This window comes from Hippichthys cyanospilos, chromosome 20, assembly GCF_059441005.1.
Source record: "Hippichthys cyanospilos isolate Australia breed blue-spotted pipefish chromosome 20, RoL_Hcya_1.0, whole genome shotgun sequence".
In the NCBI taxonomy this organism is placed as follows: Eukaryota; Metazoa; Chordata; class Actinopteri; order Syngnathiformes; family Syngnathidae; genus Hippichthys; species Hippichthys cyanospilos.
Window position 1 is genome coordinate 13,870,001 of NC_142388.1, and position 21,860 is coordinate 13,891,860.

Below are 21,860 nucleotides of genomic sequence, written 5' to 3' on the forward strand. Positions count from 1 at the left end.
GTCGTTCAATATTAAAGCTAGCGCTGACATATTTTGTGATCAAAGTCAAAGTCAAAGTCAAAGTCAAGTTTATTGTCAATTTCTTCACATGTGCTTAACATACAAAGGAATCGAAATAGTGTTTCTCACTATCCTCTGCGTTTTACATGTACACAAGACAACGCATTGTCGGGAGAGCGAGTGGCCGCTGCGCGTGACCGGTTCATCCTTGCCAGGACATGAAATAAACTACCTCAATGAATGAATCTTCTTGGCTGTCCGGACAAATGGACTCTTGTGAAAGGTTTCTTCCCTTCTGTAGTCTTGTACTGGTCACCTATCGACACACAGAAGTCAAGAGTATGTTCGGGCTATTACTAGGGCTATTTATCTCTCCAGAAAAAGACAATTTGATACATGGGTTGAGATATGATTGAAGAACAGTTCGTTTTCAAGTTTAACAATTTGGTTCGGCGCTGAGTAGATTACGATCGGATTCGATATGGTACGGCTCAATTCCAAGAGGGAATGATTCATTTTCTTGTCGTTTCACAATATAAATGAACACAATATAAATGAACAGGTCAGAATTTTAAATGTGGCGTTTCTTTCAAAGACTGCTCTCCAGCGACTTGGTACGTATCCTAAATATTTGACGTGGAACGATTCAGTTTGGTTTGATGAATGAAACAGAATATGCATGAGCTAAATTTACAAATGTCCAATGGAAAATGTAGAGCTTCATTATAACAATGTTTTTGCAACCCGTTACAATGTTTACCTCCAACTAGGGCAACAAACTAGCAGTTACTTTAGCAATTAAAAACACAATCGTAAATCAATCTTACTTTGTGGCTTTGTTTTGTTTATAGGGTGCAGAATTAAAGTCATACACCTTTTTTAAAAGAAAATATTTTTACATTTAATAGATTTTGATTCTCCTACCTTCAGTTGTGAGTTGAGCCTCTCTAACTGTTCTTTCTGATGCTTAATGAGCTAATGGGGAGGCAGAGAGAGCAAGTCAATGACTTTTTTTGATAAACACGTTCATCCAATTGAGCACTGATGCACTCAGTTTCAAACGTGCCTTGCTGCTATGGTCTTGTTTCTCCAGGAGTTGAGAGTTTTCCAGCTCAAGATGCTTCAGATCAACCCTAACTCCATCCTCCAAACACCTCTGCACCTTCTGTTGCAACCTGTACACAAATAATAGGAGTAACAAAGAGAAACAGATGTCAGCAGAGATATGGTACCAAAAAACAAATGAATCATTAACAGGATTAGGTCACACATTTTCTTTGGGTAGCACAAACAGCATGACAATCTTTGCTGATGTATAGAATATAAAGCTGCATTGTGTTGAATTTAGAATTGCCATTTACTGGTGTAATGCAGCATGCCCACAAGTGCCTCAGAGAGACCATACTTTTAAGTATTTGCCAACGGAGTGAGAGGATCCATATACAAATCGCTGCTAGTTTAAGTGAACAACAGCGCGGAATCTACAAACCCTAGGCCCTATCAAGTGGCTCAAATGAACTTTGTTTGCTTAATTTAGTAAAATAACTCATGGTTTGTTAGATTTTGGGTTGTGGATTTATTTTGAGGGGTTCTGTTCCGTTCTGTTTTTATATGTGCTCCTGCTCCTCTCGTGTCTCCCTGCGTTAGGTGGACTAAATCAAAACTGTCCGCGTTACCTGCCCCTCGTGTGCTCCAATCCGCTCCCTTTGCCTGTTGTCCCTGCCCAGCTGCCGTGTGTTTGTCTGATTAGAGTTGAATGTATTTAAACCTGGTTTTCGTTACAGCCCGTGTCGGATCATTGTCATGTCATTGTCATATTGTCTCTGTCGCCTTGTAGTCCCGTCTCGCCCATCGTCCCTCAGTTCCGTGTTTTTCTGCCGCCCGTCCGTTAGTGTTTTGTTTTCTGTTTTTCCAGCCTGCCTGCGCCCTTAGTTTTTCCCGCTTTTGTTCCTTCTCGTTGTGTTAATATGGATTACATCAAGCCCCTATCCCGACGCCCTCCTGCTTTTGGGTCCCCCTCAGCAACCACGCCGGCCTTCACACCCGCCGCGCACCCTCGTGACAAATAACATAAGAGGTGTAGCAGGAAAAGATGACCTAATCTAATCTAATCTAATCTAATCTAATCTAATCTAATCTAATCTAATCTAATCTAATCTAACCTAACACATAATTGGGTATGGATGTCATTTTGGATGACATGATGTGTGCATGTCGGAGCGTTTCTGAATGAAGTGCAAAGCCTGCTCCATGATATTGCAGAGCAAAAAGAGCCCCTTAAGCATAGTGTGTTTTGCATTTAGAGATGGGCTGGTCCTGCAAATTCGCTGGTGCAAATACAAACTTACAAAGCATGATAAAAGGTTTAAAGAAGGCTGAAATCAAGCTATAATTAGTACAAGATTATGGCTAGATAAAGCAGAATATTTGTGATGCCTATGTACAGATGCAACTTACACAAAAAGATAAAAGGTTAAATAAATCTTAAATCAAGCTATAAGTATAAAAGAAATTATGGCAGGAAAGCAGAATATTTGTCGTACCTGTGTACAGATGCAATCAGCTCCTTCTCTCTGTTGGCTTGCATCTCTATTTTGCAGTCTTTCTCCTTCAACATAGCAAAGCTGTCCGCTAGATATTTTTGCAAGTCAGTCACCTTTTTCTTCAGTTTCTGGGCTCTCATCTGTACCTCTTCCAGCTAAGCACACAGACAGACAGACAGACAGACAGACAGACAGACAGACAGACAGACAGACGCACGCACGCACACACACACACACACGCACAAACAACATATTTACAAATAGAGCCTAATTGCAGTCATCTTTTTCCAATTTTTTCAGGCCATATTTATGTTGACAGAAGTGATTTTACATTGTTTGGGTGCCATTATTTTTCATATAACTAGTTAGATGTTGAGAATATATTTTGAGAAGAAATGTGCATTTTCAATATTTTCAATTTGGAAAATGAAGAGGCAGCTCTGTGGCACAGTCCCACTAACAGTTAATGACCAGAGTTCAAATCACAGAGAAGTGTTGATCTTATGAAAGCCCTATTTAGTCTTGCACCCAAATCTAGTGCATTTCTAGATTCAACCTAGTTGCACCCTCAGGCTGTGCACAGTGGCAGACAATGCAGACATTTTTTGAGTTGTTAAGTTGCCAACAACAAAATAAATAAAACAAGGAAAAAAAAGAAAAATAAAATAGAAAGAAAATATAAAATGTTCTGCTATATATGTGTCGTGTTATATACATTAGTTTGAGAAGATTTTTTTTCAATATCATTCATAAGACTGCCTTAATACAGTACTACCTGTGATGGGAATCATATATTAGGTTGTTATCATCATGTGCTTATTTCTTGTCTAGAATGGTGTGCATTGCCAGTGGTCCCCAACCCCCGGTACCGGTCCGCGGATCAACTGGTACCGGGCCGCGTGGGCTGCACCCGAAATAATGTTTTGGAGATGATTTAGTTTAATGGTACGCACACACCGAACGCGAACGAGGCGAAAAAGCGGAGAGTTTTGTCTTGCAGTCAATGGAGTTCGCGTGACTGGGCGCGAATGCACATCGGGCGACGCGATGGACGCGAATGGAGCGACGCGAATGGCCGCGCGCGGTCACGAGAAGCGAAATTTCGCCTTTCGCGTGAAGTTAATTTTTTATTACTTTTTCCGCGTTTCGCGTCACAACAGCCAATCAACTTCGGGAACATTCAACGGCTCACACAGGGGGCGGGAATAAATCATGGCGGCCGCTTTGCGGTCACCGGGAGCGATCCAACACGGCCAGCTGAGCTTTCAAAACGAAACAGAGCCAAACAAGAGCACTCACCTGGCTTGTAGAAAGGCGGAAGCGAGAACTTGGGACACCTGGTATGTGCAGCGTTTGCTTCACTTAACAGCTGTTGAACCGTAGTTAGTGTGCTAAGCTAACGATAGCGCAGCATTGTCAGCACAATATTTAGCACGGTCTCGGCCACTTAATTGCGACATTGAAACTTTTATTTTTTGGCAGGCGAGTATTGCCGCAAAGAACAAAGGTGCTGTCGGTGAAAATATTGGCTCTGTCACATCCCAGAAAAGTGAAAGTTCTCAGAAATGCTAGCTCCCCTCCCCTCCCCTCCCCTCCCCTCTAAAAGTTGAGGATGTCAAACATATGGGATCATTTTAAAAAAGTGATAAAAACATTATTAAACTTATTCAAAGGTAGAACTGTTAGGAGGACGGCTCCATTCTTTTGTATTGGCCCACCACCTAGTGGCCGAATGGATAATGTTTTTGTTTGCTGAAAAACCCGGATTTAGTAGTTAGCGGGCTTTCATCAAAGGCAATATTAGCGCATGGAGTTTCCCAAAAGAAAATAAAGTAGCCAACGTCCCCAAAAACACGAGTCCTGCATTATAAGAGAATAAAACCTGTCACTACGAACAATCTACTACTGTATAGTGATTAGGTTTAAGTTTTTCAATTTTCTCAAGTCAGGAAACTCAAGTCAGTGTCCAGCGGCTGCCTCAAGTCAGCAGCGTCCAGCAGTTGCCGCCTTTGTCTCAAGTCAGCATCCAGTGGCCGTCAACTTCTGTAGTCGGCCTCAAGCGGCCGCCTTTGTCTCAAGTCAGCATGTTAGTGTGAGTCATGTTTGTATTTTTGTTTCCTTTTCCCTTGTCAGTGTCTTGTTACCGTTATTGTGTCCAACTGTCCATGTTAACCTGGTTCCCTTGTGTTGGCCAATCAGCACTTTGTTCCGATTGTGTCATCCCCAGGTGTTCCTTGTTGAATTGTCAGTTTTTAGTGTACTGTACTGTATTAAGTTTCCTGTTTCTTTTCAGTTCTTGTTGAGTCATTGTCATTGTAAATGTTGCTGTCAGTTCCTCTTTTTCCTTATTAAATTATTATTTTTGAGCGCAATCAGCCTCTCTGCTTCCCTGCGTTTGGGTCCACATCTTCACAGCTCTTCCCACCATTCTACCTAATGAGATTCATCGTGATAGCCCTAGTTAAAAAAAATCTGTTTAAAAAGAGAAAAAAAACCCACAAAAAATACAAATAAAAAAAAAAAATAAAAGCAAGGAATTATAGTGAATTAATAGAACATTTTTATGGAATATTTGTTCCCTTTTCAAACTTGTTCTTTGTTGTTGTGGAGCAAACAACGTTGCAGTTTTTATTCGATATTTTAAAGGCATGTGTGTGCGCATGCCTTACCTGCAGGGCCTGGCCTTGCACCTCATCTAGAGTTGGCAGGTCAGCAAGATACTTCTCCAGAGTTTCAATGCGTTGCTGTTTTTCTTGATTCTGTTCGCTCTCCCGCAGACATTTCTTTTTCAGACTGCTGATGTAGCGGTCCCTTGTCTTTATCTGATCACAGAAACATACTAATTTTACTAAAGGAAATTAATAAAGCATAAAGACATAGCCCAAGTCACAAAAATACACAGCATTCACAAAACAAAACCTTTACAAAGAAGGAGTTTAAGTTTTTTCTGCTGTTTTTCTGAATGATTTGAGTTACCTTTTCCTCCATTTTCCTGAGGTCTTCAGTATATTTTTGAGTAGCTTGCTTATACAACTCATTTAGATGAAGTACTTCCAGTTCGGATACTGCCAGCTTCTTGCTGAGTTCGTCATCACAACACAGTCGATCAGATGGTACTTCCTTCAATGACTCCTAATAGGCAACCACAGTTGTTACCACAAAGCGCGTAACTAAATTTCAGTACATTAAATCCTTGTTTTTCCACTGTTAATGGGGATTAGAACCCCACTGCAAGAAGTGAAAAACTCCAAAGTAGCGCCACCCCTGCCTGCAAAATTTTCATGCATGTGTATGTGGGTATCTGAGTTTTTTTTTTATTTTTTAAATGTGAAAAATATTTTTACTTTACATATTTAAGACTGCAATACAAATATTTACTTAAATCTTAAATTATTGAACTTTATACAGTAACTGTACTGTTATTCCTTCCCATCACTTTGTAGTCTCCCAGAGAGCCACAGTTATATTAGCGGCGCCTGAAAATCCAATTAAAGTGAAGACTGTCGCAGACCAAATATAATAACAAGAGTTTACAATTGAAATTCCAATTTATTATAAAAGAAATCTAGGAAAGAGATTTACAATGCTCAAATGCTCAGGTGCAGGCCGTTGCTTCCTCCTCGTCTTCTTTCATGTCAACCTAACTTCTGTGTGTTTCATAAGGGAGACGGTCACTCCTACAAGACACGTGATTGACTCCCAGTGCAACCATTGACCAATAAGGGCAGGAGTTACAATTTCCTCCCACCCCAACTCCTGCCCTCATTGGAGGATGGTCACGCAGGGAGCCACACGCAGGTTAGCTTGATGTGAAGGAAGAGGAGGAGAGAGCAGCTTTGCGACAGAACATTGTAAATCTCTTACCAAGATTTCTTTTGTAATAAACTGGAATTTCAAGTGTAAGCTCTAATTGTTATCATTTTTGGTCCGCTACAGGCTTCACTTAAATTAGACTTCCAGGCGCCGCTAACATAATCGCGGCTCTACGGAAAGGGATAACAGTACAGTTAATGTTATAAGTTATAAGGTTCAATAATTTATAAGATAAATAAATAATAGATAATAAGATTTAAGTAAATATGTGTATTACAGTAGATCGATGTCCGAGGAGTAACTGTGGCAAATGCATTTATAGTTAACCTTCACAGAAACCTTCACAGCACGTCACGGAAATATAGCGTCCCACTCCTCCCCCCAAAAAATTTGTGATGCACTAAGTCGTGAAGGGATCACTATATTATTAATGACAGATGGTTAAGTATTACCTTCATTTTCAGGATTTGAGGGTCTTCATACCACCTCTGACTATGTAGAACCTGCTGGGCTCTCAGCTCATTTTCTCGAATGCGGGCATGGAGTTGCAGGATCTGTTGCTTCTGTCTGAAAATGAGAAAACTTTACTCTCTTTTTCATCCATCCATCCATTTTCTAGAGGCACTGATCCTCACAAGGGTCGCAGGCTTGCTGGTGCCTATCCCAGCTAGTTTCAGGCAGTAGGCGGAGGACACCCTGAACTGGTTGCCAGCCAATTGCAGGGCACACAGAGACGAACAATCATTCATGCATCCAATCACACCTAAGGACAAGTTAGTATTTACATTACACCTGCCATGCATGTTTTTAGAGGGTGGGAGGAAGCTGAAGTGCCCAGAGTGAACCCACACGGGCTCGGGGAGAACATGCAAATTCCACAAAGAAAGGCTGGAGCGAGGTGGATTTCAACTCGGGTCCCTTTAACTGTGAGATGGACGTGCCATTCACTGCGTCACCGAGCCACCATCTCCTTTTCATCTACACAGTAAATAACATGTTGCCTAATAACCCAATAACATAATAAGGATAGGTAAGTTAGAAGATGCTAACAAGGAAATTGGTCACTTGTTACCTATCTATCTCCAGTTCTCTTTGTCTCAGCATTCCCTCTTTCATCTTCACCAATGTGTTGGCAAAATATGACGTCCCTTGCAGCATCTGCAAGTCATAATACATAAGGAAATCTGTTTTCACCTAATAATAGTGCTATGAAGACTTTTACCTGATTGATGCCTTGTTCCCGTAATGGCCCATCTCCATTGCAGACTTTTGTTTCAGTCCCAACAATCTGGCTAAGTTCTCCTCCATGCTCTGCTTTAGAGCTGTATTCCATCTGCTCTGTCAGCCACATTTGTGTGCGGACCGCTGGCTGAATTGGCGAGTCTCTGTCAACCGGGTGGCCAAGTGGTGAGTCTGCAAGCTTGGATAAACTGAGGCCATAATCCTGAGCACCTCCCAGAGCCATCTTAGCTTCCGCTAAACTACTATAGTTCATGTCCAAAGCGCTGTGTTTAATGGGTGAAGATAAAGTTGAGGACAGTGACAGATCTGTTTTCAAACCGGATCTACTACTGTGTTTACTCCAGTAGCAAGGACCAGCACCAGGGGAGCGTTGTAATAAGTTATGACAAAGCAAGGAAGAAGATACAGGTAAATACAAGTCTTTCCTGTAGCCATAGATCAGACCCCTGTCCAGGGAACCATGTGAATCTGTGCTACGTTGATGGATTGATGTCTTCCTGAAGTTATTTTCAACACTGGATGACAATTTGGTGAGGGAGGACCACTTCCTGATAGGCTGCGGGTCATTCATGTCATCATTAGATTGTGCACCAAGGGGAGACATGGCTGGATGGGTCAGCTGGCAAGACTTGGTCCATTGACTTATGCTGCTGGGTGAGGATGCCATTCTCAGACTGGCACATGATGATGTGGATAAGGATGGCTTGACATGGACAATGGGGACGCTGTTCCCAAACCCATCGTCCTGACTAGAGTGACGTCGAGACAGCAGCTGGAGAGATGAAGGTGTGGTGCTTGAACAGGAGTCATCTGAAACATATACAAAGGAAAAACTGAATCACATGTATAGGACATGCATAGGGATGATTTTTTTCAAGATATTCCTTCTAGTGTGTGTGTTTTTTTTTAACAAACAAGTAATAAATTCTCTATTACAGTAAAGAAAAACATTGTCAGGTGAGGTTTATACTAAATCAAAGCAAATAACCCATAAATTACTATAATAGGAATTTTATTGAGTTCCATTAAGAGTTGCTAAATTAGTAAATCACTAGTCAGATTACAACAATCATGCAAAAAAATGTGGCTTGGCAAACATGTTATGTAAACGTGGACTACTACAGCTAGCAAATATATACATAAAGAAATAACATACATATATAACATATACAAATATGCTATATACACATATATATAGGCGTGGGAGGAGATATCTCATGAGACTGAGTTGATGAGGAGAACAAGATTTTTGCAAAATTCTAAAAACAAAAAAATTATTGCTAATTTTTGTTTTTCAATTTCAAAAATGTATTTTTATTGAGCAGGCTGCAATCAACGATCTAAAGTTTTTCCATATGCTGCTGCAATAACATATTCAGCTGAAATCTCCCAGAATAGTTGAAAATGAACAAAAGGAAATACCGGTAATCCCTTTTCACACTCTGCTTAAAGAAAAGTTGCAGCTGAACTCTTTCATAGTTGAACATGAAAAAAAATAATAAATCATGTTCAAGTTGCCAAACATTTAACATAAAAAAATTAAAACAAATATTGACATGCTCACTGCCAACTGATGTTGCAGGAATAGAAAGATGCACTTTTGAATTAGCAGCATGCAAAGGATTTACTTGCATCTTTCATAGCTTCAATTACCTCCGCTTTGGTTTTCTTGTAAAGGTTTGGAACTACTGTGCGAAGTGATGTGCGAAAACCAAAATGTTGCCACACAAATTATTTTAAAGTAATTGGGCCATTGTGTATTTCTCCTGTTTACAGTACTCCATTGAGCTCCTTCTCCCTTTCAATTATTGGCGGATTACAAACAATGGTTAGGTGCATACTGCCACCTACTGTACGAGAGTGCAGCACGCAAGCCTATCGATCAGCTGAGTTCCCCTTCATTGCACTTCTGGCTCAAAAAGTCGTACCCTCCAAAAAAATCTCACAAGATCTTGTCCCATCCCTAACACACACACACACACACACACACACACACACACACACACACACACACACACACACACACACACACACACACACACGCACACGTGTACACACACATACTAAAAAACTATGGATCCTGACAGAAATGTATGGGGTCCCAGAGATTGCACAGTAAAAAGGACAAAATTAAGAGTGGGAATCTTTGTTCATCGATTAGATTTTTGGGGTCTCTGATTCAATTCCAAATCGATTTTCTCTTCAAAATTATTCCATTCAATCAAAAAATATTTCTGCTTCAATCTATTGATGTGCAAAGAATCATCACACAACTTCAGTCTGTTTCACAAGACAGAATAAAAAAGGGAAACGGTCTCTTTTTCTTTTTTTAATTTACTAAGTTTTGATTTGAAAGAAATATGCCTTTTTCCCCCAAAATAACGTGAACAAATGCTACTCCTTAAATTCCATAAGTTTTACATCATAAAATAAGATTAAACATTTTTTTTTAAAAAATGTTGCCCAAATGAAAAATATGAATATTTATCAGTGCATTGATGACAAGAGATGAAAATAAACCTTTTAAAGGGAGCTTCTCAATTGTACAGTATGTGCAAAGCATGAAATGTGTGCCAAATTCTTCATCTCTGAGCATATTGGGAGAATTATCAGTCACAATTGTGACATATTTAATTATTTTGAATGTTTGTGAGTAGGCATGGAATGATATCAGAATCTGACGTTATGATAACCTTGAACAAAAATATCACAGTATTGAAATGACAGTTTTAAAATGTATAAAATCAATATCTTTTGGTAAATATCATTTTTTGTAGATTATATAAACAGTTTTGTTTATAGTATAAATGCACAACAATATTTTGAAAATTGATTGATATGAAATTAACTGCCATCGAGTGATGGTTTATTTCAAATCAATCGTTCATCTATTATGTTTGTTAATAAGTAGCACAATGTAGATTCTGTCATTTCATGTCAATGAGAGTCTCGTTTTAGAAAGTCGAAAAACTCCCAGACAAACTTTGTATGTTTGGGACAGTGTGGGGGTTCGATTGGTGTGCCTTCTTGACCCACACTTTAGATTGATGCACTGCCAGCGTCCTACCTCGAACGACATCAAAAATGTTGTGTGAAAGTAGCATAAGCATAGCTGCGGTAATTTAACGGACATACCATATTGTCCTTAGAGGTGATTGGGTGTGTGAATGGTTGTTCGTCTCTGTGTGCCCTGCGATTGGCTGGCAACCAGTTAAGGGTGTCCCCTGCCAACTACCCACGTCGACTGGAATAGGCACCAGAAAGCCTGCAACCCTTGTAGGATAAGCAGCACTAGAAAAGATGGATCTTTTTTTACCCATCAAAATGAAGAGGTTTTCTCTCCTTGCCAAAATTGCACTCTTTCTGTTTGAAAATTACATTCTCTACACGTTGATGTTAACTTTAACTATTAATTGTTCTTTTCATATTGTATTTTTATTGTATTTAGTAGGATCAAATTGGACATAAGCCACAAAAAGAGCACATCACATACAAGAATAGATTTTTCCAAGATAAAAGTAAAATAATTTTAATACAGGACTTTTTGTGCAAACTAAGCTTGACATTACCAAATCCTAAAACCCTTTTGGTCACGATTTTGCAAAACACCCTAAGCCCCATTTTAATATGCAGTATGGTTGGTTCAGTTTGGTTATGCACAGTGTAGTTTTCAGCAAACCCTATGTCAGCTGGAACCTTTTTGTGTGGTTATTGGCCTGTGTTCTCCAGGTTCCCACACAAAAATGTGATGTTAATTTTTTATTTTCCAGCCATGACCCAAAGGGCTGGCACAAGATGTGTATTTGGTAACTGGGTGCTATACATCATTCAAGATGGATCAAATGCAGAGAGCACTCTTTAGCTGCCCGTTGTACATGTAACTGTGCGTAATACAGTATGTACCGTTATATTTTATTGGAAATTTAAATTGCATTTTCTCCAAACCACAATTTCTCAGTTTACTGAAAATGTTTTGACAATTATTCCACGCTTCCAACCTTTATCCAACTTACACAAGACTGTGCTTAGCTACAATGCAAGGTCCATAAAAGCGTGTTTGAACGAGTATGCCATGGAAAAACATCAGCTCCCTACCTTCCACGCTATCGGAGCAGTTAGTACCAATGCCGGTGTCACCACTGTCTGACACAGCACTGTGTCTACGTCCAAAGATGCTGTTTCCAGGACCAGGTTGTTTGCCGTGCCAGGATGATTCATGACTCGGGGCCCAGCCATGAGAGCCTGTGCTACTTGAACCTGAAAATATAATATAAACAATATAGATCTTTTAAAATAAGCATGGGTCCCTAATTCTTAAATAAGAGGGAACATGTGGGCAAACAAGCAATCAGACTTGTTTACTTATATGCAAACCTGTCCTATATTAAGTGTTCAATTCACATAAGTGTGTTTCTGGGGCGCGGAAAAGAACTGGTTAATCAAACCAACCCCCTGTGAGCGAATAGATGCCACTAAGTTGCTACAGTAAATGTGTTCATTCTTTTTTCTTTCTGTTATATTTGACTGTTGCCTTTTCTTTGAGTAGAATTGTTTGATGAAGGTTGAGCAGCCCACATTAACTATTTATGGTGTAAAATATTAACTGTGTACACATGTGCAGTGACTTATATTTTACATGAGTTTCAAGTTTTTTTTATAATCATTATTTCTAAATCAAATATACATAAATGTACTTGAGCTCACAAACTTGTCTAAATACAAGTTCAAGATTAAATGGCTAAATAAGACGCCAACAACACATGGCGGATAAAAATTCTACAAACCCAAAACTGAGACCAAGATGAATATTTTATAGTAAATATTATATTTTGGACATTACCGGCATTAATGTGGTCTATACCCTAGCTTTATGAACTGAAAATAAATTGCTATCTTTCAGGTCAGGTAAAAAATATAGCACTGTGATGCTTGCACAAACACAGTAGATCATTTGTTTATTTTTATTCCTTGAGATTTTATTCAAATTGAGTTGTTCTATTGTGTTTTGATTTCATCAGATAGATAGATAGATAGATAGATAGATAGATAGATAGATAGATAGATAGATAGATAGATAGATAGATAGATAGATAGATAGATAGATAGATAGATAGATAGATAGATAGATAGATAGATAGATAGATAGATAGATAGATAGATAGATAGATAGATAGATAGATAGATAGATAGATAGATAGATAGATAGATACACGCCACGCAACAAACGCCGTGACGTAAAATCGTACTTTATGCTGCAATTCGGCCTTATATATCAACAGACGTCTGTATTTTTGCCACGACACATCTATCGATAAGCAAATCACACTGTCATGATAAAATCAGGAAGAGACGAAAATAAACCTCACCAGTTTTATTAGACTCATATCCATCCTCAAGATCGCCTCTGTTCCACATTGGCAGAGGGACGACGTTTTACGTAACAGCCGGAAAACAGCTTTGCGGTCGGGAAAGAAGAAAGCGTCAATGGAATAAAGTAGAGCAGCGAAGGGTTTAACCGCGATCAGCTTGCTATTTGAGACATTTAAGCGTAATACAGTGGCTGTAGAGCCTTCATTAAAAATATCTTGTCTGCAGACATTTTCAAGTAACGGTCTCCTATTTCTAACTTACACATGATGACATCCGGAGTGGAAGTGACGTCATTTTACCCCCTCCGCTGTATCTTTTGCGGTTCTCACCCACAGTATTCTATTTTATTTGCACAGTGCCATGATAATTGTGCCACTATTTTTTTTTTGATAGCTGCCAGGAGACAATCCACGCAAATGTGTATCTGTGTATCTGTTCAATGCGTCAATTTATAAAATACGACTGAAAATGTGAACCGAAATGTGAATCAATACTTGTGCTCCAAAATATAGAAATTTGAAAATGGATGGATAGATGGATAGTAGTTCAGTACAGAATATAAGTTGTAATACTCACTCCTCTGGAAGGCCAGAAAACATCTAAACCTCCCTTCTCAGATCTGCTAACTAATAGCAAGATAAGATAGCCAACAAGCAACTATTGAAAAAATGGTTATATAAAAATACAACTCATATCTAATATTGCATTTGAGTTTATTTGTGGTTCATTTTCATACATAGACCATATTTTATATCAAACAAAGGCATTTATTTGCCTTATACAGCTTGGCAACAAGTTTTGCTGAAAACGTGGAAGCAACAAACTTTGCTTTGTCACAGAATTTAGAACATTATTCAAAATTAAATAAAAAGTTATAACAGCACATTCTAAGCTAAAATAACGAAATCCTCAGAGCAAATTATAGCAGTGCTGTGACGTTGACAAATATGGTTTTCTCTCGTTGATACAACTCAATGAGAAAAAATGTTCAAAGATAAATAGTAATAGGATAAAGAGTAAAGATTTTCTTCTCACTGATACAACTCAATGAGAAAAAAAATGTTTACTCATTATCAGGTGAGGAACCATATTTGGTACATGTACACTCTAAGGCTCACTGACATTTGATTTCACGCAAAAGACTTTCAAAATCCTAAGAAATCAGTCTTTTTAATTACTGCCATTTAATGAAAAAAGGAAGATTTGTTTTGAAATAATATCAAGTTCAAAACAACTGAAATTCCACTGTTGACTTTCTGTCCTGCTCTAATGCCAAATTTATGCAAATTTATTTTGAAATAATTGAATTGAAGTTTCTCCTTTTCCTCTGCCTCATCTTGAATATCATCAGATGAAACATTTCAGCGATGTTGAGCATTACAGAGAAGACAGCCATCCCCAACATAAAGATGATAAAGACATTTTTTTCGGTGGGACGGCTGATGAAGCAGTTTGTGTCTGTCTGACAGCTACCGCCTTGGAATTTAATCTTTGCAGGCATGAGAATGGAGCCATAGATGAAGTATTGGCCCACAACGAAGGCCACTTCCAGCAAGATCTTGAACAGAAGCTGCATCATGTAGCTGACCAACAGAAAGCCTTTCAGCTGCACCTTGCCATGTTCATCAGAATATTTGGGAGATTTCATCATTCTGTTCAAGTCACATTTTTGCTCCAGGCGTCTCCTGAGCTTATTCTCTTTGCGAATGACGAGGAGGACGTGACCCAAATAAATGAACGTAGGCGTTGAGACAGTGAGAATCTGGAGCACCCAGAAGCGCGTGTGAGATATGGGGAAAGATTTATCATAACAAGCATTCCTGCAGCCTGGGCTTTTGGTGTTGCAGTCCATGTTTGCTTGTTCATCTCCCCATATTCTGTCAACACCAGCTGCTAGAATGAAGATCCTGAAGATGAAAAGAACGCTCATCCAGACCTTGCCAAATATAGTCGAGTGTGTTTCCACCTTGTCCAGCATCTCTGATAGGAAGGACCACTCCCCCATGATGGCAGATAATTTTCCGCAGGTCTGTGGAATAAAGTACAAGTAGTTTTCAGAGCTGCGCAGTTTAAGAGCCAATCAGAGGGATGTTCATGACACCACTTTGTGATGAGCCCAGTTGTTGCTTGTGGGAAGTCACCTTTCTTTGTGTGTTCTATTCATTCGCATGAATTAGTAAGAGAAGTCATGAAAGCTTTACTCACTGCAATGGATAGGAAAGTGACCCTTTCTTACCATAATGAATCTTCTGCATACTTATGCCCCTGCACCTACCAGTTATCCCTGGGTCCATGCTTGCTACCTTGCTGCCTATTTTGTCTATGATTTATACATCTCACACTCTCAAGTAAAACACGGGTTCTCAAACTTTTTGGAGTCAGGGACCCCTTGTAGAAAGCAAATTTTCCAAGGACCCCCAATGCAAATGTTTGCGGAAACAAAACAAACAAACAAACAAAAAACTCATTTAAGCCAAACATAAGTGCTCATTTATTCACCAACAGATTCAAATTGATAACATAACAAAAATGAGGTGTGTCTATCACCCCAATACAACTGCCTACCTATCCCAAAAATCTCCAAAGTGAAACAAATAGCATATTATGATATCCATTGAGTGTCAGACAACATCTCTAACTTATTGTGAACAGTGAATATTGTATTCTAGGTAGTACTTGGTCCATTCAGTTTATTTTACAATATTTCACCCTCTCAATAAATATAGGACATGTTCACACTTTCATACAATTTACATAGTTTCAATGAGCAGACCTTGAAAAGGACACAATATTGAATAGAGCTAAAATTTGAAGAGAATACACATACAGTGTATCCATGTTTAGGAAAACTATGGCTACTTGTGTTTTTTTAATTAGTCATTTGTAAATTTGAAACATGTTTCTGTCAGTCACACAATTTAAATGGAAGGATACAATTTTCAGTCAAATATGATTTTGTTTGGTCATAACTGTCTATGCTGTGTTTGATAGCTCTTAATACTATCTTCTAATTTGTCATGACTTTTGATCAATATATTCAATATTGCAGAGAGCTGAGAAACGCTAACAATCTGTCTTCATTCTTCATCTATAGTTTATCCATAAATTGAATTCTTATTTATTTGAAACAATTACTCGTCAAAAATAGCAACAATGGGTCCTACCTAAGCAATGGTTCCTGCTTTCTTCTGTTTTTGTGCTCCCTGGAAGATGGTTTCACTTCTCTTATAGCTTAGCTTGATTTTGCCTCATCATCAGATTTCTCATGCACCAGCCCACTTGGCGTACTCCCTCATGCAATGTGACTTACTCTCAGCACAACAACTCGACTTACGCAAAGGAATAACAACTTTGTTACTAGCAGATGACAACGCGTTTCCAACATGCATGAATAATTATCACGCCTTTTGAATTCCAATCAAGTAGCCTTGTGAAACCTATTGAACTCTCATCTGCTCCAAGGCTAAATTACTGATTTCATCATCAATTATTGCAGAAGCAGGTCCATGAAAGCGATATAAAACTTAATAACAAAAAAGAAAACATAATAAAAAATTTAAGCTTTACAAATACATTTGAAACTTGTACAAAGTATTGCACTAATGCAGTCTAAATTTAGAGGTAAATCTAAAACAGCTTTTCACTGGGATGACCAGGTTTTCTATGATACGATTCTTTGTTTTGTCTGGTGGAACAATAAAGCTAAAAATCAGTTGTCAAATGTAGGCACTCTTTTGCAAACCACATGAAGCCTTTGTAAACTTGATCTCTTACTGAGGGACCACAACTGAGCCGTATACAGTGGTATAATATCAGTTCTGAACAATGAACATTGAACATAAACACAGCACATAGAAAACTTTCTAAACAGCATATCAGTTCTAAAATAAATTTGATGGCATTTTATGTTGTTAGATATCTTTATCCTCCATCCAGTCCTCAGAGATGATATGGCTCAGACATTTTGTTTCTACCAGTGCTGCGCTCTGACCGCCAGCAAGGCCTCTTCTGCTGGCCTAAACATACTCAGAGAAAGACATTTATTCATAAATATTCTTCAATAAAATTAGTCCAGTAGTGGGCTGTCAGGGCCAGCAAGGCCTTCTCTGCTGGCCTAATATAAGCTGAAATTATCATAATTATAATAAACTATAATAATTATAATAACTATAACAATAATAATAATTAAATATTATAATTAATTAATAATTATTAATATAATTAATTAATAATTAAATAATAAAACATTTTAAATGTATTTTTACTAAATATATATATATTTTATAAGTAAACTTCTTCTCCATGTTCTGTTCTTTTCGTGTCATATATCCATGTGGTTCCACTCCTACATGTGCTGCCGTTTTAGTGTAGAGTTTTTAGCCAATTAGAATTCAGCTAACGTGTGTCGCCAGGCGGACTTTCAGCAGACCATGTCTGCCTAGCTGGGAGGCACTTGGGCATTCGCTTGAACAAGCAGAAGGCTTCTGTGCAGTGTTTTTTGTTAGACAGCTGCAATAGCCAATCGACCCATAAAAATGCCTTCAGGAAACTTCACGTAGAACGTCAGTACGTAAGTGGACGCTAACTGCAGGAAGGCGGTGCTATATAGACCCACTATGTTTAACAATGGAAGTGGTTAAATAAAGTTATTTTAAAAAAAAGAAAAAATAAGAAAAAAACATGTTGGTCAACCGACTAACGTTTGCGTACATCAAAGCGAGACTCATGGGCGCTTTTTTTTTCTTTTTTTTACCCACAATGGCTGAAGAAGAGCAAAACGGAAATTGGACCGACGCGACTTTCAGCATTGACATCCATGTCAATACAAAAACATTTATTAGTGGAAATGAAATGTGAAGACAAATTATTAATATTAGTTTATTTATAATATTACTTTTTCCACTTAAAAAGTTGGATTAAAAGCTTTTTATTCAGTCATATTTCAGCTATCGAGTGTTTCTCCCTGAAATTTGTTGCATCTGATGGCTTTGGTGTTTGGAGCCATACTATGTCAACTTGAATTGTTTCACAAAAGCAGGAACATGACAAATATCGACTAGGCACTTAAAATCTATGCTACTTTTGAAAACGTTTGAGTACACCTGTTGAATGCTCATTCTCGGTATTGAAGCGTCTTAAAACCTATGCCAGACCATGACAAGACAGGCAGGGCTTTCAGCATTTGATGCCATGTCCATAGAAAAAGACTTTTTGATGGAGGCTAAACACACAGATAAATTGCACAACAGAGCCATTGAAGTCTTCTTGAGAAAAGAAAGAAGGATGGATTTTATTAACAAACACTATATCAACGCACTTTGTGTGGATCCACATTGCTGAGTCCAAATATTTTATATGTAATTTTAATAAAAAAAAAAAAAAATCATGTTTGTCAGTCATTAACTCAATGACAACAAAATGAAATGTCAAAAAAATACTTGTTTGATCAGCCTATATCTATGATATGTGGATTTACAAGCTCTGCTGTCATATTGATGTTATCATGAGGTATACTGAAATATGATTTCATGAAGGCCCAGGTTTGAAACACATGTGTTACGTTGTAACACCAAGAACTCGACAGTGGACCACCACAGACCAGACACAGACGAGTGCGAACTCAATATAAGGGTTTTATTAAACAAAAGTAGCACGCAACGCGTGAAAAGGGAGTAACATAAACTAGGCAAAGTGGCAACTCAAAATACCGCGATTAACACGTGTGTAAAGTCCAACTAAAAGTGACATAGAAACACCTATGTAGTTGACGGCGGAACGGCAGTAGTCCGACAACGGGGGAAAGGCCACCACCTGGAGGAAGCCGTTAAAACGGAAAGTAACAAGCAAAAGCAGACACGAGCAAAAACGCACATACAAAGTAGCAACAGAAATACAACACCAGCATACGAGGGAACTAGAAAACGAGACCAAATTACAGTATACTCCAACGGCTTCCTCTAGCTCCAGTCACGTTTAAATAACCCGGTGATCGTTGATGGTGGTCAGGTGCGCAGCTGGTGGCTCTGCCCTCCCGTCAGGGACACACCTGCTCAAGAAGAGAGAGAGAGAGGTGGAGGAGCAAGAACGGAACAACATGGTCTGCCAATGATTTCTACACACACTTCAAGAGAACTGTTTGACAAATAAAACATTGGTAAGCTTGATTCATGAATGTTTAAAAAAATGTGAGCACATCCTATGCATCTGTTGCAAACCAAAATTATATGGGCTAACAAGGACCAGGTCATCAGCATACATAAGATGATTTGTTATTGTATTACACACAAGACAAGCCTGTATTAGACCCATTCAAGTGCATTGATAGGTCATACATGTAGGCAATAGCCTTTGACCATTAGTAACATAAAAAGATGCTGATAAAACATTATCCCATAAGAGCCCGACCACTCCAACGCTGGCTGCTCTAGGAAGAGGACCTGTCCCACTTGCCTGTCCACGCTTCTGCCAGTCTTCCCGAATGGACGGTGGGATCAATTCTGTCTACCTGCCTCCTGGCCCTCACGCCCCCAAGTGCAAGCCAGCCATTTAGAGCACCTTGTACAAAATGCAAAATAAAAAGACAGACCTTACCTGTCTGTGCGTGCTCCTGTATTCGCTCTACGACTAACACCCTAATGATAGATCCTATAGATCAGAGGTGTTCAAACCTATGTTTGGCAGCTACATACAGAAAAATGTAAGAATGCAAGGACCATTTAAATTTTTTTTGACGAACCATAACCCTTAAAATTCTATGACTAATTTGTTAAACATGCTATAATCAGTCAAAGATGCTATGATATATCGTTCCTAGCACAGTATATAAACAAATATATTAGTAGTAGTGGCATCAATTTTCTTCAACACCTTGCATTCTCTTTTTGTATTTTAATATAGGCCAGAGGCCGCTGAAATATAGACAGTGGGCTGCAAATGACCCCCGGGCCATAGTTAGGACGCTTGCTATATAGATCAGTGGTTCTCAACCTTTTTTTAGTGATGTACCCCCTGTGAAATATTTTTTTCAGCCAAGTACCCCTTAACCAGCGTAAAGCATTTTGGTGTGTAAAAAAACAGTTTAAAAAAAGTCTTAAAACATGCCATCAGTGTCTTTTTTCAAACCTTTAAAATAACAAACTTAAAACTTCAGAACCTTTCGAACTTCCTCTTTTGGGTCATAGAACAGATCTGTTATCAAAAAGAAATAACTTAATTTATAATAAATATTTGTCTACAAAAAATAATCAACAATAGGTGACACATGACAAGTTGGGTCAAACCATTGTAGTATGGGGGAGAATCTGAATTTGAAATTAATGAAATTGATTGAATAAACTACAGAACATAAAATGTGTTTCTTGAACTTAGACTTTCTTGAATCATTTAATTAATTCAATGATTATTTTTAAAGTATTTTTTGTTTCTTTGTTATATTGAAATATCTCGAGTGCCCTCTGGAGTTATTTCAAGTATTCCAGCGGCACTCGTAAGCCCATTTGAAAACCACTGCTATAGATTGTTCTTTTTAGTGGGAAAGCCTGCCTATTTCTTTTCAGAACATTCACATTAGATGACAAAAAAAAAACAACAAAACCAAAACAACAATGGGTTAATTTCTTAGTTCTTTTTTTATTTACCAGTTTTCAAGAAGTAAAATTAGTAATTTGGGAGAATTTTTTTATTATGTTATTATCACGCTTATTGCAATGGTGTAAATTTACTTTGGTTTCATAACAAAGGAATTCCTTTGTTTTGAAATTCTGTTTTGAGAAAAAATTCTGTTTTGAGTCCGACTAATTGTTTATTTTGAAAAAGTGAACTTAAAGGGTTAAGTTAAGTTATTTCTTTTGAGCCTGCCATGAGCCATTATTTTATCGTAGAGGAGGGGTTTGTGTGTCCCAAAGATGGTGGGAGCTAAATTGTCTGGTAGGATTACCCAGAATAAACAGGTCCTAGGTGAGGCACCAGACTAAGGACGTCTTAGAGATCAGTGACATATTTGGACGGCAAATTCCCTTCATCAGTCATGGGTCACCAGGGCCTTCCTCCAGGCAATGCTTGAAAAGGTAACATTTGCTCACCACCTGTGGGAGGGCCCAAAGATGTCGGGTGCCATGTGAGCTGGACTGTAGACTTTTTTTCAAAATAAGGCGCTCCGTTCCCCTGCTGCTGAAATTAGCTCTGGGGAAAGGGAATGTAACCTCTCTGGCAGGGACGGAGTCTGAGCTGAGGTGAGGCACAAAGGTCTGACTCGACATAGTCGGACTTGACTCTGCACACAGCAGGGCTTTATTGCACTGGAGTTGCCCAAGGTGTAAAGAGCAGAGCAGGAGCCTCCCTCATTCTGCTGGGGGACTTCAATGCTGACTTGGCAATGATTGTGAGGCCTGGTGGGGCATACCCCAATTTATTAGAACGGGGACCGGAGGATAAGTTCCAACCATAGAGGGATGCATAGATGCCAGATGCCAAAGTTTGGTCTGCTTTGCTGGACATAAGTCCAATTTGTTTGTCGTGAGGGTTGGACTCTGCCATAGCCTCTGTCACCCATTCTTTTTGTTACCGCTATTGACAGAATTTCTAGGTGCAGCCGAAGTGTTGAAGGGGCCCGGTTTGGGGGTCTCAGCATTGCATTGCTGCTATTTGTGGATGATGTGGTGGTGTTGTCTTCTTCAGCCCGTGACCTCCAACTCTCACTGGAGTGATTCACAGCCAAATGTGAAGTGGCTAGGATGAAGATCAACACATCCATATCTGAGACCATGGTCCTCAGTTTGAAAAGGGTGAAGTGCCCTCTCTGAGTCAGGGCTGATGTCCTGCGCCAAGTGGAGGAATTCAAGTATCTTGGGGCCTTGTTCTTGAGTGAGGGTAGGATGGAACAGGAGATTGACA

At 38.9% G+C, this 21,860-nt stretch overlaps 2 protein-coding genes across 2 annotated transcripts in view; both read right to left on the bottom strand.

Moving 5' to 3' along the window:
• cep85l (centrosomal protein 85L) overlaps positions 1-13,219 on the bottom strand; it is a 16,889-nt gene extending 3,670 nt beyond the window's left edge. The window contains exons 1-11 of the mRNA XM_088403055.1: positions 12,965-13,219; positions 11,694-11,855; positions 7,579-8,408; positions 7,429-7,514; positions 6,809-6,923; positions 5,520-5,675; positions 5,213-5,365; positions 2,544-2,698; positions 1,067-1,175; positions 925-975; positions 233-316 (exon numbers count right to left, since the gene is read on the bottom strand). Coding sequence (XP_088259181.1) covers positions 233-316; positions 925-975; positions 1,067-1,175; positions 2,544-2,698; positions 5,213-5,365; positions 5,520-5,675; positions 6,809-6,923; positions 7,429-7,514; positions 7,579-8,408; positions 11,694-11,855; positions 12,965-13,013 — 1,950 coding nt within the window. The 5' untranslated portion in view covers positions 13,014-13,219. The remainder of the gene's footprint in view (positions 1-232; positions 317-924; positions 976-1,066; positions 1,176-2,543; positions 2,699-5,212; positions 5,366-5,519; positions 5,676-6,808; positions 6,924-7,428; positions 7,515-7,578; positions 8,409-11,693; positions 11,856-12,964) is intronic.
• Positions 13,220-13,693: 474 nt separating this feature from the next.
• Positions 13,694-16,254, bottom strand: LOC148407481 (gap junction Cx32.2 protein-like). Its single transcript, XM_088403060.1, has 2 exons — positions 16,133-16,254; positions 13,694-14,997 (listed from the first exon to the last, which is right to left on the bottom strand). Exon 2 carries the CDS (start codon positions 14,971-14,973, stop codon positions 14,257-14,259), a length of 717 nt encoding a protein of 238 aa, XP_088259186.1. The 5' UTR covers positions 14,974-14,997; positions 16,133-16,254; the 3' UTR covers positions 13,694-14,256.
• Between the last annotated feature and the right edge of the window lie 5,606 nt (positions 16,255-21,860).